The sequence below is a fragment of the Oxyura jamaicensis genome, chromosome 2 (genome assembly GCF_011077185.1).
Source record: "Oxyura jamaicensis isolate SHBP4307 breed ruddy duck chromosome 2, BPBGC_Ojam_1.0, whole genome shotgun sequence".
NCBI lineage: Eukaryota > Metazoa > Chordata > Aves > Anseriformes > Anatidae > Oxyura > Oxyura jamaicensis.
The window spans coordinates 117,567,900-117,584,582 of NC_048894.1; the positions used below are offsets into that span (position 1 = coordinate 117,567,900).

General features: G+C 41.8%; 1 protein-coding gene across 1 annotated transcript; it reads left to right on the forward strand.

Annotated features, from left to right (window-relative positions):
• Positions 1-9,002: 9,002 nt before the first annotated feature.
• On the forward strand, positions 9,003-11,561 carry NPBWR1 (neuropeptides B and W receptor 1). The gene is made up of 2 exons (XM_035319756.1): positions 9,003-9,515; positions 10,017-11,561. The coding sequence occupies exon 2, from the start codon at positions 10,173-10,175 to the stop codon at positions 11,166-11,168; it is 996 nt and encodes a 331-aa protein (XP_035175647.1). The 5' UTR covers positions 9,003-9,515; positions 10,017-10,172; the 3' UTR covers positions 11,169-11,561.
• The last annotated feature ends 5,122 nt before the right edge of the window (positions 11,562-16,683 follow it).

Consider the following 16,683-nt stretch of genomic DNA (forward strand, 5'->3'; position numbering starts at 1 on the left):
AAACAGTAATCAGAGCACCGAAGATTACAATTAACTTCTTGCATTCCCCATTTTAAGGGTTTGTCTACTGGACTCAGAGATGTGCATCTCTCCACCTGGGCAGAAACAGAGATCACCTCTAGCAGTCTGTTTTTTTTCTATCTCCTCTCTCTATTCTGCAGGGTAAATTTCAAATTTTCAATGCAGATGTTATAGCCATAGAAGGAAAACCCACACTCATAAGGTCATAACCACATTGCCTAAAGCTGAGGAACAAGCTCTGATGTTCTGGTCAACTAAGCTTCAATGGACCCAAGAGTTGTTCTCAAATTCTGTACACAAAGCAACCCCAGCTAGGAGCAGTCATAATCCAGTCTGGGTTCCTGACTGATTCACAATATTCTTCATAGTTTCCTTCAGTAAACCCTGATGTGGTACTTTTTATAGACCAAATCCTCTAGGTTATTCAGGAAATCTTAACTGACTTATAGTTTTGTTGGGCTTTAATAAAAGTTCCATCTTGGAGAAAAGTAATTTTGCAATTTAGCTGCTGTAATAAGGAAAATTAGAAAGCACAGACATTTGTATTAGAGCTTTGGTAGGCTGGGGAGCTCTCAAATCCTTCAGAAGTTCTAATCATATTGGGACAGATGCATTTCTTATTCTACTTGCTGCTGTTCTATTGCTTGTTTTTGGTCCTGCAAGTGGATTATTTTTGCCTAACATCTTACTTAAATGTACTTCAAGGTCTTATGTTAGAACAACAAAGCCATTGAGAGATTTATGGAACTAATCTTCAATAGAGCAAGAAGTACACAGTTTAGTTTAAGCTCTTAAATTCTTGAGAACCTACTGAAGACAATGAATTTAAAACCATTGCTAAGAGTTTGCCATTCTGATGCAGCAGAACCTTCTCATTCACAAATACACAGAACATTAAGACCAAGAAAGGTGAGTAACACAGTTCACTGAGCTTTATATTGAGAAAAAAAAAAAAAAAAAAAAAAAGAAAAGAAAAGACAAAGGAAAAAACAAACAAAGAAAAAAATCCACTACACACTCAAGATTTATTGCTGGCTCATTTTTTCCCTTTTATTCAGCTTCAGCTTTTGCTTCTCTTCTTTTACTCATGTTTCAATTCAACATCAGCCTAGAAAGACCTGATAGACGTTGGTTGATTTCTTGTTGGTAAAAGCTTGCCAACCCTGGTATAAATGACAACAACCTGAAGGTTTGACACAGGCCTCATTTATGGATGTGCAATTTTGTTTTTGAAAAGAATAAGGGGAACCATAAAAACATTGAATGGTTTAGGTTGGAAAGGACCTTAGTGATCACCTAGTTCCAACCCCTCTGCCACAGGCAGGGACACCTCCCAGTACATCAGGTTGCTCAAAGCCCCATCCAACATGGCCTAAGGCTGGAACGTACTATAGTATTAAGACATGGAAGAGCTCATCACTGTGGGGTCAGAAAATGTTTTCAGCACCCATTTTGGTGGAGGAAAATAACCAAGTAGTTTAAAATCATAGCAAAAAGTCAGGTTTTGAAGAATAGGTTGCCTGGAGCATACTATCTTGGTAGGCTGTGGATTTGCTGACACAGAATGTTCCTTAAAGGAATTTATGTGAATATTGTAAAGACTGATATAGGTTAGGTTGATTTTAATGTTACCTGACATACAGGCAAGTTTATTCCTCTATACATAATAAACAGGTGTATTAATGCAATGTGTTCCCTCCTAGAAGCAGGAGTCACAGAAAGATCTCAAAGAGCTCACTGCAACATTTTGTATTCCACCCCGTTTACACATTTTATTGGTAAATGAGTTCCAAAGGTAGAAAATAAATGTACTTTCTCACTTCAGAAGCTGTACCCTACCTCCATTGCCGAGCTATCTTCAGTACTAAGAAGATAACTTTCTTTTCAGGATTGCCTTACATGACTTTCTTCTTCCCACTTCAGATCACTGAAGTTCTTAAAGACTGACTGTTAACAAGTGGGAGGAATCTCTCTCAAGACTCTGGACAGTGGTATAGAAAAGGATACAGTCTGAAATTCAGATGTGGACTAAGTGGATGGAGGAGGTACAAGACTTGCACGCTCATTATGAAGAAATTACAGTTCCCTTAGTCAGTTCATTAAGTCATTTATTCATCTGCTACTCATCCAGATCACTGGAAAATGATACCACAGATTCACAAAAACATAATAGTGATTTACACTGCTCAGAGAAGAAGACCTCTGCCTTTTTCTTTTCTTAAGCCCTCAAGTTGGATAGCATGAGCTACTTAAAGTATTCAGGAAAAGTACAGCCAGAAACATTCTATATGCACAGATAATGATTACAAATTAGTGTCTTTTCAGAGCACAAGCATATGGAGTCAGCATGCCTAACGACTAGCTGGCACAACAGTTTGTCAGCAGGCACAGCTCCACCAGCTGTAATAGGGTCATACTTCATTGACCAAGAGCTGGATTTGGGCTACAGGTTTTAATGTCTCCCTGAGAGCTGCTCTGGTTATTAGACCAGACTTCCAAATCCTGAAAGTCTTACCCTATAGGGGTTGTTGGATTATTCCTAACTCTGCTCATTTCTCTTCACTTTCAGCTGGAAGATCCTCTGTGCGCCTGCTGAAACATTGACATGCATGCTGTGACCCAGACATATCCACACAAGAACAAAGGTATAGAATCTCTAAATTTATAAAAGTCAGAAATAAAGACTGAAATGAAATTGAAGTATTTGCATTATTTGTTGTTGTTTGTTTTCTTCACGTTCCTATTTCAGCCTCAGATGAAACAGAAATGAAGAGTTCTGTAACACAAGTATGAAAAAGAAAGAAACAGCACGTTGGGTTTCTTTGTCTGGTTGATTTATTTATCAATTTATTTTTACAAGAATTCTGACAAACACTGAAGTACTTCAAAACCCTATATTCCACATGTTATTCCAATAATTAGATTGCTTTCCTGGGACAAGTCATTATACTTTTCTGAGCTTCCTTCACTCCACTCCCCATTATAGCTTTCACTACCTATCTGGGAAACTGACAATATAAAAGGGAAAAACAAAAACAGACAAACAAAAACCAGTTTTGATGGCTGTCCATGAGGCTTGATATTTTTGACACCTCCAAATGCTACAAAATAATAATAATGAACAACTGATAGTAGAGAGTAGTTGTTTATCAGAATGCTGTACAGACAGCTACAATGCCCCGTTTAATGACAAAAGTTCACATCAAAGCATCAAAGATGCATTAGGCTAAAAATCTATTTCTTCAACTGCCAGAAAAGAGGAAACAGGCAGATTCATTCTGCTGGTCAGATTCCTATCATAATTGCATTTTTGCCCCTGCATAGTCAGAAAGCAAGACACTAGCATTATGACAAAACGTATGCACATTAAGTTGTACTGTGCTTCCAGATGATGCAGCTCTGACAGCAGCATGCCTGTTACGGAGCAAGGAACATGCACAAAAGCAGACATTCTTGGAGGACATGACTGGTTGGCAGATAGCCCTTGAAAATTCCAGTTTTCAAAACTGAAGACAACAAGTTCTTCCTCTGTGGTATAGGCTTGCAATGCATCAAGCAAGGAGCAAGCTTGTACTGCTAGATAAAGCTACTAGTACTAAAACTACTACACCCTCTCTTAAAGCTTACCTTTAACCACATAGCAGAGCACAGAAGAATATAATTAAGTGGACTAATTCGAGGAGTGTTTAAATACTAGCTCATACCATTAAGTTTACTCAATGCTTCCTCATCTGTGAGCCACCTTAAACAGGGGACATAACTTACCTGAATTCATGAGTCCCTGTTTTGAGATTGTAAAGTGCTTCTTTATTTTAAAGCAGAGAATACGAATAGAGAACTGCTTTAAACTGCTTTTTCTGTCTTCACAATTGACTCTCCAGTACTGATTGGTGCTATTAACCCATTTCCCTAGGCTAATTGCTAAACCAGGAGCAACCCAAACAGCTTCTTGGAAAAAACTTGTGCTAGAGAAGGCTATACCCAGATAAGAAAAGGCGGAAGCAAGCAAGTTAAGATAAAATTATCTTCCACTAGCTATCTTCAACTATCACCTTTATTACACAGAAAATTCTTTAGGTGGACAATGGGTGTCAAATTACAGGGGTTAATAAAGAAAAAAACTTCAAACCAACTGTCTGGATTGACAAATGAATGAAGTAGAAATAATAATAAGTACCTGACTAGCAGATAGCAGACAGCTCCTGTCTGCATCATAAACAACGTCTGACAGCAGCTCTCCTTGTCAGTGCAACATTCAAAAAAACACTGTCAATGCACCTTCTCTCCCATGCAATAATATAAACAAACTCAGCTAGCACTGTTTCCATGAATTAACAGCAGTTTGTATATTTCCCCCACTCAAGACCACCCTTTTATCCAAATCTCTATGACCTTTCATTCTGTCTCATATCAGTCAAAATTTTGTACATGCATACAGACTGAGATAGCATGGTTATGTGTATACAGATTCTGTGGAAAACCATTTAAAACAGAATGAAGATTAATTTGTGAAGATAATTTATTACAGAAATGTATTTATATATTGTAATCCTTTAGACTTCAGTTTATTGCATAATAAATGTACACACTAATTATGCTATGCGGAATCGTTTCTCTTTATGTCATAGTTGGTCTACATGGTTATTTACTAACAAAAGAAACACTGAAAGACTTGTATGGGACCAATGCAAACACTGTATTTTTTACAATTTCAATTAATTTTGAAATGAAGAAAGCCCTTATAATAAGCAGGAGCATAAATGCTTGGCATACCTCCCTGTATCATGCAGTTATGTTAATACAGCTCACATATTGATGAACTCCTAAAGTAAAGAGAGAAGATGGTTCAATTCTTTTAATGAATACTGGTTTTCTGAGTTAGTGTCTCAGTCATTTGCAAAGCTCCCATATTATTTTCCAATATAAAAAACAATTTTTAATCTATCTTAAATTAACACTATACTACACTATCAGTGGTCCTGTTACTGGAAATAAATAAATAAATAAATAAATCTGGTACCTATTTTAATTCCTAAAACTCCTACTCTCTGTAAAATGCAATAATATGCATCTTTACAACAGCTTGAATGCTGGTTAGCTTTGCTTTCTTTTTTTCCTTTTCTTTTGTATTCCACTCGGTAAAGTAAACATGTTTCATTTATTTATTTAGACTAATAAGCAAAGTGACAAGACCCAGCACACAGATAAAGTCTGAGACAGTTATGTTCTCCTTTTTAGTTGTCAAAATATATAACAAACATTGCTAGTAAATACAGAAATAACCTTGAAAGCTTTTAGATGTGGGATAGAAAAGAATTTGCAATATGTTTCCTAGGAAATTAAAAATATTTTTATGCATTGCTACTTAATCACGGTGCTCCATCAGTCAAAGAATGTTAAAATAGAATTAATTATTAGGTTTCTCTAAAAACTACATAAAACGTAAAATGAACTTTTTTTCTCTCTGCTTAATTCTTAAAGATTTCCTTCCCACATATTTAACCTTTGAAGCTATTTCAACAAAATGGAAGCAGTTATAAGAGAAGAAGACACTGAGACTGTACCAGTCACCATAAGAATTCTATTACAGAGCAAGTCTCATAAAAACTGATCCTGTGGGAGCTGCCCACAGGCAGCAGATCTTCACGAACTGCTCCCACACGGCTCCGTACCATGGGGTCCATCCCCCAGGAGCAAACTGCTCAGGAAACGGGTCACCCACGGGCAGCATCTCCCCCCATACCCCCTGCTCCTGCAGGGACTCTCCATGGGCCGCAGCCTCCTCCAGGCCACATCCACCTGCTCCAGCGGGGGCTCCTCCATGGGCTGCAGAGTGGAGATCTGCTCCGTGTGGGACCCATGGGCTGCAGGGGGACAGCCTGCTCCACCAGGGGCCTCTCCACAGGCCACAGGGGAACTGCTGCTGGGTGCCTGGAGCACCTCCTGCCCTCCTGCTGCACTGACCTGGGGGGCTGCAGGGCTGCTTCTCATTCCTCTCTCCCAGCTGCTGTGTGCAGCAGGTTTTTTTGTTTGTTTGTTTGTTTGTTTCCTTTCCTTTTCTGCTCTCACAGAGGCACAAACAATATCGCTTATTGGCTTGGCTCTAAGCAGTGGTGGGTCCCTTTGGGGCAGTCTGAAACTGGTCCTTATCTAACATGGGGCAGTTTCTGGATTCTTTTCACAGAGGCCACTGTTGCAGCTCTCCCCACTACCGAAACCTTGCCACATAAACTGACTACATCTCCATAACCCAAGTTGAGACAGCAATTAGACTGAAGACAGCAATTAGATTCTACTGCCACCCAAGCCTTCTCTTCTCTAAGAAAAACAAAGAATCATTGAATCATTAAGGTTGGAAAAGACTTCCAAGATCATCTGGTCCAATTGTCCCCCAGCCACCAATATTACCCACTAAACCATGTCCCTAAGCTTAGCTCAAACACCCCCAGGGACAGTGACTCCACCACCTCCCAAAATCCAGTTCCCTCAATATCTCCTTTTCTCCTTTGCTGTAATGTGCTCCAGCCTCCAAACTATAACTATGACACTCCACTGGACTTTGCTGTTAATAGCTGACCACCAATTAGATGTTGAATTCCTGACTGCTACTGTTTGAACCCACCTATCCACTGTGTCTATGGAAGACTGCTGCAGGCTGTGCTAAAATCTGAGTAAACAACACCTACTAGTCTCTCCTCATCCATGGAGTCAGTCATCTCACCACAGAAACAGAAGGCAGCCAGGCTGGTCAGCAGGATTTGCTTATGTTGAATCTATGCTGGTTGCTCTGAAACACTCTCTTATTCTTTGTATTTCTGGAAATGTCTTCCAGGAGGATTTTCCCAGTAATCCTTCCAGGGGCTGAGGTGAGACTGACCAGTCTGTAGTTCCCTGGACTGTCTTCCCTGCTTTTTCTGCAGAAGGGTATGACATGTTGTACTGGGTCTGGCTGGGATGGAGTTAAGTTACAGCACTTGTATCACACCAGTGTTGTGTCTACTGCTGAGCAATACTGGCACTGGCATCAGGACTCCATCTAAACCCCGAGAGCCAGCAGGCTGGGGGTGGGCAAGGGGTTAAAAAAGGAACATCAGGGTAGTTGACCTAAGCCAACCAAAGGGATATTGCATACCATATGATGTCACACTCAGCAATAAAAAGTGGAAAAAGGAAGAATGGGGGAGGGATGGCCAATCGTGAAAACATCTGTCCTCCCAAATGGCTACATGCATTAAGGGCCTGCTTCAAGGACGTGGTAAAACATCGCTCATTTGTGGGAAGTAGTAATTTCTTTCTTCTGCACTTCCACACAGCCTTTGCTTGTTTTTGTTTGTTTGTTTGTTTGTTCTTTCCCCTTTTCCCCTTTCCCTTTTATTCCCTTTAGTTAAATTATTTAATTAATAATAATTTTTCCTTTATTTAAATTATCCTTATCTCAACCCGTAAGTTGTTTCTTTCTTTTTCTTCTTCCCCTCCTCTTCTGAGGAGGGGGAGTGAGAGAGTGGTTGTAGTGGAGTTCAGCTGCCTAGCAAGGTAAAACCACCACACGTCTCTTGTAGTCATCAACGGTCTTCTCCAGTCACCACGAGTAGAGGGACACAGATTTTATTTATTTAGGTTATCTTTTATATTACTGCAATAAGCACACACCGTGGCTGACATCCTCCAAAAACATTTCTACAACGAAAAATTTCTGCCTGTCTAGAATACCAAAAAGTGTATTAGAGACCCTGTGTTGGTGCTATTATGATGTTACTCAGCATTTGTGTTCTGTTTTGTTTGAACTGTGCTATGGCTGATTTTAAAACAAAGCTGAAATATTAAGAAAAGTTTTGGTAGACCTTCATTAAGAGTTGCCATTTCAGTAGGATTTCCGAAGGAAAAAAAAAAATCTGAAATAACAGAGGAGAGTCACAAAGCTTCTCTAGAGAAATGTGTGAAATAGTGAAAAATATGTGAATCAGTTTACCATGATTAAATTTTAATTTTGTAATTGGGATTTTTTGGTTAGATAAAAAGGAAAAGAAGGGGCTTCTGGTACCATCCACACTAAATCACTGGAAATTAAAGACCAAAAAAAAGATGTTCACCTGGAGTTTTGACCACACCCAACATTAATAATGCAATTATTATGTAAAGTTGTCCAAGCTATATACACTTCACACAACTGTGCCTATGTCTTTGAGCCAGAAAATCTGACTCAGATGCTAGCTTCTAGTAAAATTCATAGTGAAGGTAATATATATTTAATTTAATTTTTATTTTATTTTATATTTTATTTTATGGCTTGTGAAAGTACAAAGTATGCAGAAAAGGGATCAAAACACCATGGTAAATCTGCAACATAGTTTTTACATCATTTTTATGGGAGCACATAAGGGAGGGAACACCTTTTCTTCTCAAATGTAAAGGAAGCCGGGAATCACAGATCATTCAGTGAAGTATATACCATGAAGTATCATTTGCTGTGTTTTGTGGCTACCAGTAATATATAATAAAAGAAAGCATAACCACAATGAAGAAAAGTTAATTTTCTCTGCTTATACTTTTTAACACATTTACTGATTAATTCCTTTGCTTGAATGTTCATATTTGTGAAATCCTGGTAATGTAGGTAATTGTGCAGTAGGATGAGGGACAGTCAGAGCAAAGAACTGAGTTTATCTCTCACTCCGTGGTGTGAGCTGAGATATTGAAGAGTTTTGCCAGATTATTTGCAAAGGAAGCATGCATTGCATTATTAGCAGCTTAATATATGTAGCCAGTACTGCTGGTAACACTACAAAAGGCATTGTTTTCACTTCTGATTTAAGAGACACAACATGTTACCAAAAGTTCTACAAGCCCATGGATCTGAAGCAAAACGAATAAAACTGAAGCCAGATAGACTCCGAAAAAAAAAAAAAAAAAAAAAAAAAAAAAAAAAAAAAAAGGTATATCAGGAACTCCGAATTACCCTCTGAAAAAGACTGCCTCCCGCGGGGTTATATTCAGGTCTGTCATTATCCCAGCGTGAAGGAGGGGAAGTGCAGAGGTATAAGAACTCCCGCTGGCGCAGCCTGCTTCAGCTGGGCAGCGCGTTTCGGGGCGCTGCGTGCCGCGCCACCTAACAGCTGCTCGCTGCCCCCACACGTCTCCACGGACCCCCCTGGGGACCCAGCAGTGGATGCCGTGCTCCCAGACCCAGTGCGCCAAGCAGATGCCGTCTGCAGATCGGATTTCTCCCACCTTCGCTGCGCTGCTGTCCATCAGGAGGGGATGAGACTGGAGGTAATTGCACAAAACTTCTCTCCCGCCGTACAGCTCCAACTCCTGAATTTTGAACCCTCCTCTCTGCAGTTACCGTGGTCTCTTCGTTGTTCCCTAGAGTGAGGTGGGCATGCATTTAACTCCTGGCCGTGCCTAGGATCAAGGCAGCATCGGTGCTGCCTGCCCGCAGCCGGACCCGCTCCTGCAGCCGGACCCAGGGGCCCCCCAGCTCCCAGCTGGGAAAGGTCAGTGTGCTTCTCCTCCGCTTTCAAAGTACTCAGCCCCCCTTGGGAGGGGGTGGGTTGACTTATTTTCGAGCCCGGGGCAAGTCTGTGGGTCAGCCCCCTATCCCCACACCAAGCTTCAGCGACCCTCCCCAGTCCCTGCTACCCCGGCTGGGGGGGGGGGGGGGGGGGGGGGGGCTCTGCTTCCCTCTCTCAGCCCCGAGCATCCTAGAGGCACCGGACCCTCCCTCAGACTCAAGACTCGGTGAGCTGCCATGAGCTTGGTAGGGGGCATGGGGGCTTGGGGAGTCCCCACGTGGAGTTAATTCAGTGGTCACCTGAGGGGAGTGTGGGGCTCTGAGCTATTCCCTCTCCCACCGCTCCTATCTCCCCTCCCGTCCCCCCCTTGTACCCCATCAGCACTGGTGGAGGGCAAGAGCAGCTGGTGGGGACCATCTCTGCTGTAAGGGGACAGTGGGAGCCTCAGCTGAGCCCATGGTGATATCCCGCTGCTTCCTGCAGGACCCTGCTGTCAGGAGGCACATGGGAGCTGAAGGGAGGACACCGGTGGTTGGATGCTCCAGAGGAGACAAGCTTGAGAATAACCAGGATCCCTGCCTTTCCCCCCTCTTCTAAGTCCTCTTCACCACCAGTGGGCCTGGCCCCTCTGCTGTGGCCATGGAAAACTCCTCACTTCCAGAGCTCAATTTCTCCTGTGCATCTCAGCCTGCAGACTGCGAAGGGAGAGGGGATGAGGGGCTGAATATGCCCCCTCCCCTGCTGAGTCCCAGCTTCTATGTCACTGTGCCTGTCATTTACTCCATCATCTGTGCTGTGGGGCTGACAGGTAACACTGCTGTCATCTATGTAATCCTCAAAGCCCCAAAGATGAAGACAGTCACCAACATCTTCATCCTCAACTTAGCCATTGCTGATGAGCTCTTTACGTTGGTGCTGCCCATCAACATTGCTGACTACCTGCTCCTGCAGTGGCCCTTTGGAGAGTTCATGTGCAAGCTCATCATCTCAATAGACCAGTACAACATCTTCTCCAGCATCTACTTCCTCACCATCATGAGCATTGACCGCTACCTTGTTGTGGTGGCCACCACCAAGTCCAGGAAGATGTCTTACCGCACCTACCGAGCAGCCAAGATTGTGAGCTTCTGCGTCTGGTCCTTCGTCACAGTTATCATCCTGCCCTTCACTGTCTTTGCTAAGATACACAAGGAGCAGGGGCGCTCCCAATGTGTCTTTGTGTTCCCCCACCCTGAGAGCATGTGGTGGAAAGGCAGTCGGATCTACACCCTTATCTTAGGCTTTGCTATCCCAGTGTCCACCATCTGCATCCTCTACACCATCATGCTGTGCAGACTGAGACGTGTGCGTCTCCACAGCAATGCCAAAGCCCTGGACAAAGCCAAAAAGAAAGTGACACTGATGGTGGTTGTCATCCTGGCTGTGTGCCTGTTCTGCTGGACACCCTATCACCTTAGCACGGTGGTGGCCCTCACCACAGACATCCCACAAACTCCTCTGATCATTGGGATTTCCTACTTTATCACTAGCTTGAGTTATGCCAACAGCTGCTTTAACCCTTTCCTGTATGCCTTTTTAGATGACAGTTTCCGGAGGAGCTTTCGCAAACTGATAGACTGCAGAACCACCTCATAGAGCCAACACCATTCCCTCTCGTGTCCCTTGCACTGTCATCTGCTCCTCCTGAGTATCACAGGAGCCCAGAGGCTGCTTATGCTCCGTCCTCTGTGTGATGGTCCACAGTGCTTCAGGTTGTCTCACTACTTGGAACACAAACTGGGGACAGATGGGTCATTCTTAACTCTCCTGTACCTATTTCCTCAGCATTGCTCTCCATCTCTTTCACTAACACGTTTTCGTCCTTCTCTCTAATGTGTTTTATGTCCTAGGGCTGTAGCTCACAGAGCCGCAGCAGATTCCTTTTCCTTTTAATAGGGTGCTGCTTGCTGAACTCATACCACATGACTGTCTCTGTTACTGGAGATTTGTAAAGCCAAATAAAGGTGTGTTGTTGGGTGTCTTGCTTAATGATTCCTCAGCCTCCTTCATATTCATAGAAGCTGCTTGCCAAAAGTCTCACAAACTGAACAATGTTGAAAAAGGCACAGATCCAAAGGATAAGCAATATGCCAGGTAAGGAATAAACCAAGGCATTGAGCTCATTTTGTGTCAGAGACTGTTCAAAAGTAGTCAAAATCCCTGAGAACAGGCAAGAAGGACTCAGCCTGGCTTAAAATGAAGAGCAATACCTCACTGGTGAACACAATACCAGTGGGTTAAGAACAATTTGGTGTGGAAAATAGCTACACTGTGTAGTTTGTGTCTATAATTTATAAAATTTCAAGCTTCTTTGCACCAGAATTGGTGTTTACTTTATTATACTTCATATGTTTATAGGCGATCTCCTTCCGGCACACTTTTTTTCTCCTAGAAAACAGAATCAAAAGTTATTTTTCATACGAGATGGCCTCTAGGAGTTTGAAAGGGACCTGCTTAAATGTGGGGAAGATTCTGACTTCTTCCATACAAATAATAAACAGTATATGCAGCTCTTAAGTTACTTCTAACAGGAAGGAGGAGGGTGGAGAGGAGAGAGAGTCAATGAAAGTTTCACTCACATTCACGTGTCCACACATAGCATGGGAAGGCTTTTTCCTCTTTTGTCCTCTGTTAGCCCTCCAAGGAAAACAAACAAACAAAAAAGTGGAATGCTGTAAAAATGCCTTCAATCTCTTAACATTTATCATCTTAGTGGTCTTTCTTGATCTTTGCTGTAGCAGGGTAACATATTTTACTTATTTCCCCCTCCACTGAGTACAAAGATGTAGGGAGATGCAGGTAAAGAATTGCATTTCCACTTACACAGGAAGGGAAGATGGGTTTTAGGAGGTGCATAAGGATTCATGTGTCATATGCTCAAATTTGCAGATTCCTCCTGAGAGTCCTTGTACTAGTTCCCTTCCCACTGCTGCAGTCTAATGTTCTGCTATAGACATGTGTAAATTTTCTTTCACCATATCCTTCCAAAGAGACCCTAAATAAGAATTTTACTTGCAGATTACAGCAATTATACAAACCCCAATACGTTATAATGTCATATAGCTGTGTTAATGGTTAAATCATTTCTCTATGAGTCACTAATGTCTATGAGGCAGCCAGTGCTAATTTCAACAACCATTCCAGCTGTAGTGGAAATAGAAGGATTACTTTGCAGGAAAATGATGTCTAATTTTGCTTCACTGGAGTCAGTGGGGAGCATGTGACTGACTACCATCAGTCACAGAAGCTGACCTTTGTAAGAGCAAGTCCAAAAAGTGTTGAGGACTCATTTCTACACACATACAAAAGCGTGCTGCAGCAACTGGTGTCCTTTACTACATCTTGCTTCCTGAAATAAAAAGTAATTAGCTTTTCACAGCAGCTGCCTGTTGTTGCGGCTTGGCTTTTATATTGTACTGAAGTTTCTCTTTGGTCAGTCACTTGCTGTGCAGAAAGGTCTCACGTTCCTGTCTGATGTGCTTTCTGGCATTTACTCTGTATGGGCCAAGTAGCAAAGTAAGCCTTCATTTAGGCTGCTAGTCCATACACACATCACCTCTCCTGTATCTTTAAGTCATCATATGTGCAACATTACTTTTGTAAACTCTTCATACAGTTCTGAAACTAAACAGCATTATTCAAGGACAAGAGATTTTTCAAGATTACTGTGTTTTCATTGGTTGCTGATCCTTCCCTGGAAATCGAAGAATGAAAGTAAAATGCATTTTTTAAAAAAAAACAATCACCTTTAATAGTAGCACAGATTTGAGCATTGCTCCTGATATCACTCGCATGCAAATTTTTCTCAAGCTGCTACACAGGTATCACCTGCTGGCACTTCTCTTTATCTTGGAAACATTACTGACATGTAAGTAGTTCTTTAGAGTACTTCTGCAAAGCCTGGCTCTACCTTTATACCGAATGTATCTCTGAGATGCTCAATTGATGCTCACTGTAGGTTATAAGGGCAGTCTGATTTGTATTTCATTTTTATCTAGTTATTAATATCAAAATTTTAACTGTTCCTGAACAATATCTGTTTCAAGATTTAAAAAAAAAATAAAACCAAAACTTTTACACTAGATCAATGTTTCTTTAAATAAAGGTATTTTTACAGCATGCCCTTCCTCATACTTAGTATCTTATCTCTTTGTCTTCAATTCCTGTTGCCAATGGGGGAAAATATGGAAATATTACCAAATTTCTCTTATTTCACATTGTCTTGTACTGCTTGTCTTTTTGCATCTGAAACATAAAAATGCAAACAGCAACACCTATGCTAAACACAATCCTTCCATATCTTCCTTCTCATTTTGAAGTCACACTTTACCTATTCTTCATAGTAGGATGATTACATGAGAAGAATTCAGTGTTTACCCAAATGGCCAGAGTTTTCCCACAACATCTAACTGCAGAGATGGCTGAGACTCAACAACAGCACAGCTGTGATGTGGGTGCTCAGCTCAAATTCCTGTGGGGCAGGACTTCCCCACACTTGGCTGTGCTGTCTTCAGTGTACATGACATGTCTGCAAGGTGGGACTGGACCCTGACCTTACCCTGCTTCAGGTACTGCAGCTTGACAGCTGCTAATAAGAGAAAGGTGAGACTGAACAGCCTGGAAAATGCTGGAAGGTAAGTAAGGCCTCCTCTGACTGGCAGAGCTTTAGCATTCAAACAAGCAATACATATTTTTCTTCTCTTGTTCCATTTTTTTGAATAGGAAGCAGAACATTCTTTGCCCAAACATGACCAAATCTAGCAAGAGAGGGAGAGGTTAGATCTTCAGCTCCGATGGTCAGCAAGGGCACCTTGGTGCTGTTTAAAAGCTAAACTTTGACTCCCTCAGCAGCAGTAGAGGATAATATCTCACCAAAACTTGCACCGCATAAACCTTTATACTTCTTTCCCAGAGGAGGGATTTATCCTCCTGCTCAGCCCATGCTTAACTAGCTATAAGGACATTCAATGGTGTCACATCTTGAGACACTATAATTGCTGTAAAGATGTATTGGTGAAAATGAGTAAAATAAAAAATAAATCAATTTATCACAATCACAGCATAAGTTTTCTGTGTGACCTGCAGTGGATACTGCAGGTAACAGATACAGACTTTCAGGAGAAAAAGCAGAGAAAGAGTACAGCTAATATAAAAGAATAAAATACAATTGAGAATTTTAAGGCAGACTTCTTTCACTGTACTGAAGTGGGAATGAGAGAATTTGCAGCCAACTCATCACTATCCTGTGATATATCATCACTGATATAGAATGCTTTGGAATAACAAATGCAAAATATCTAATCCTACATGGTTAGTGACTTTTTCTCTTAAGTGGACCTGCATTTTCAGATGGAAATGAATCCAGGATGACCTGCAGATCCAGATGGCTAGTAGCACCCTCAATGTGGGCATGAGCTTCTCAAAAAGAAAATACAGATTTTACTTCTGCAGAGGAACACTGTGAGACAGGTATCAAAGCAGACAACACTTGACCTGCTACATTCTACATTTGCCTAACAAGCAACTACTTGTAGACCAGACAAGCCAGGAAAGAAAGACTGAAGCCTCTGTGGACTGAGGTGTCATGACCACAGGTAACTTATCACAAATGGCAAGTATCTATAAGTACATAGAGCCGATCCCACAAAGGCATTCTTCAGCTAATTGTGCTTCACCCTCTGTTTTCATCACCCTTGACTGGGTTGGTGTTAAACCCAGCATTTTGAATTATTGGCCCCTACCTACAAGCACGTAGCAATTTATTTGTATGCATATGCGTGTGTGATTTTTTTTCAGCAGAACAAGATGGAGCAAGGAGAGGGTGCTGTAGTTTCAAGACTGTGATTAATTAGAGTACCAGGAAGATGCACCTGTATAATGCAAGGTGGCTTTGTTCTGCTTGAATCGGGGGCAGACAAAGTTCTGGGACCCAGAAGGGGCTGAGCCTCTAATGCAGCAGAAACACAAAGGATGGCAAACCTGCAGCACTGGGTCTGGCACACAGGGCTCTGCCAACAGCCCCATCACTGAGCCCACACACTCTGTTCATGGGCAGGGACCTCATCTGCAGACACTCAGCCAGCTCCTTCTGACTGTACTTGTCTTGTGAACACCTTTTGTTTAATGAATTAAACCAATACTATTTTTAAGGTACTGACTGTTGTCCACATGGATGTAAGGGACTAAATAATCACAAAGGTACAAAAATGCTTTAAAAAATTTCTGAGCTGACTACCCCAAACCTGTAGCAGTCGGTGGTAGCCAGCATGTTCATTTGGACTCTCTCAGCACACTGCCCTGACACCGGAGGATTTAGGCAAGTTTCTCACTCAGGTCAGGCAAGTTTGTGGACATTTGCAGCATCTCTTCCCCTGAAACCTGGCATAATGGAAGGGATACACCACACCATGTTATTTTTCATGTTACAGATGCACTGCATCATTGGATGGCTGAAGCAGCTCACAAAACATACACCTCCTCTGCCATCTCTACATTTCCTGTCCAATAAGTTTTGCACCTATATCAGTTGCATTTTAGTGGCTGATTCTCTCTGATTATTTGTCCCAGAGCATAAAGCTGCCCTGAAGCCAGGAGAAGCATCAGCAGGCAATAGTAAAGGTGAGTGTACAGCATCAGAGAATCACACAATGTCAGACTACAATACTCCCTGTGTTTGGAAGGAAGACCCTGGACTCTGTCTCTATTACCAGTAAGTGCAGAAAGAACAGCTCATGGCAGACCAGCCCATTCTAGTTAGAATGATCCACATCCCTCTCGACCTTTCTGCCCTCTTTCAAAATAGTTTCATGGTAGTTAGTAGAGAAAGCTGTGTACTTTTTCTATTTTGCTATTTCTAGTCATAAAGCGTGATTACAATTAAAGACAGCTTGTCACTTGTCTCTTGAGTGACAGAAAACCAGCAATTTCTTTCTCTTGCGATATGTAATGAAAGAAAGAGAAGAAAAGAGAAGAAAAGAGAAGAAAAGAGAAGAAAAGAGAAGAAGAGAAGAGAAGAGAAGAGAAGAGAAGAGAAGAGAAGAGAAGAGAAGAGAAGAGAAGAGAAGAGAAGAGAAGAGAAGAGAAGAGAAGAGAAGAGAAGAGAAGAGAAGAG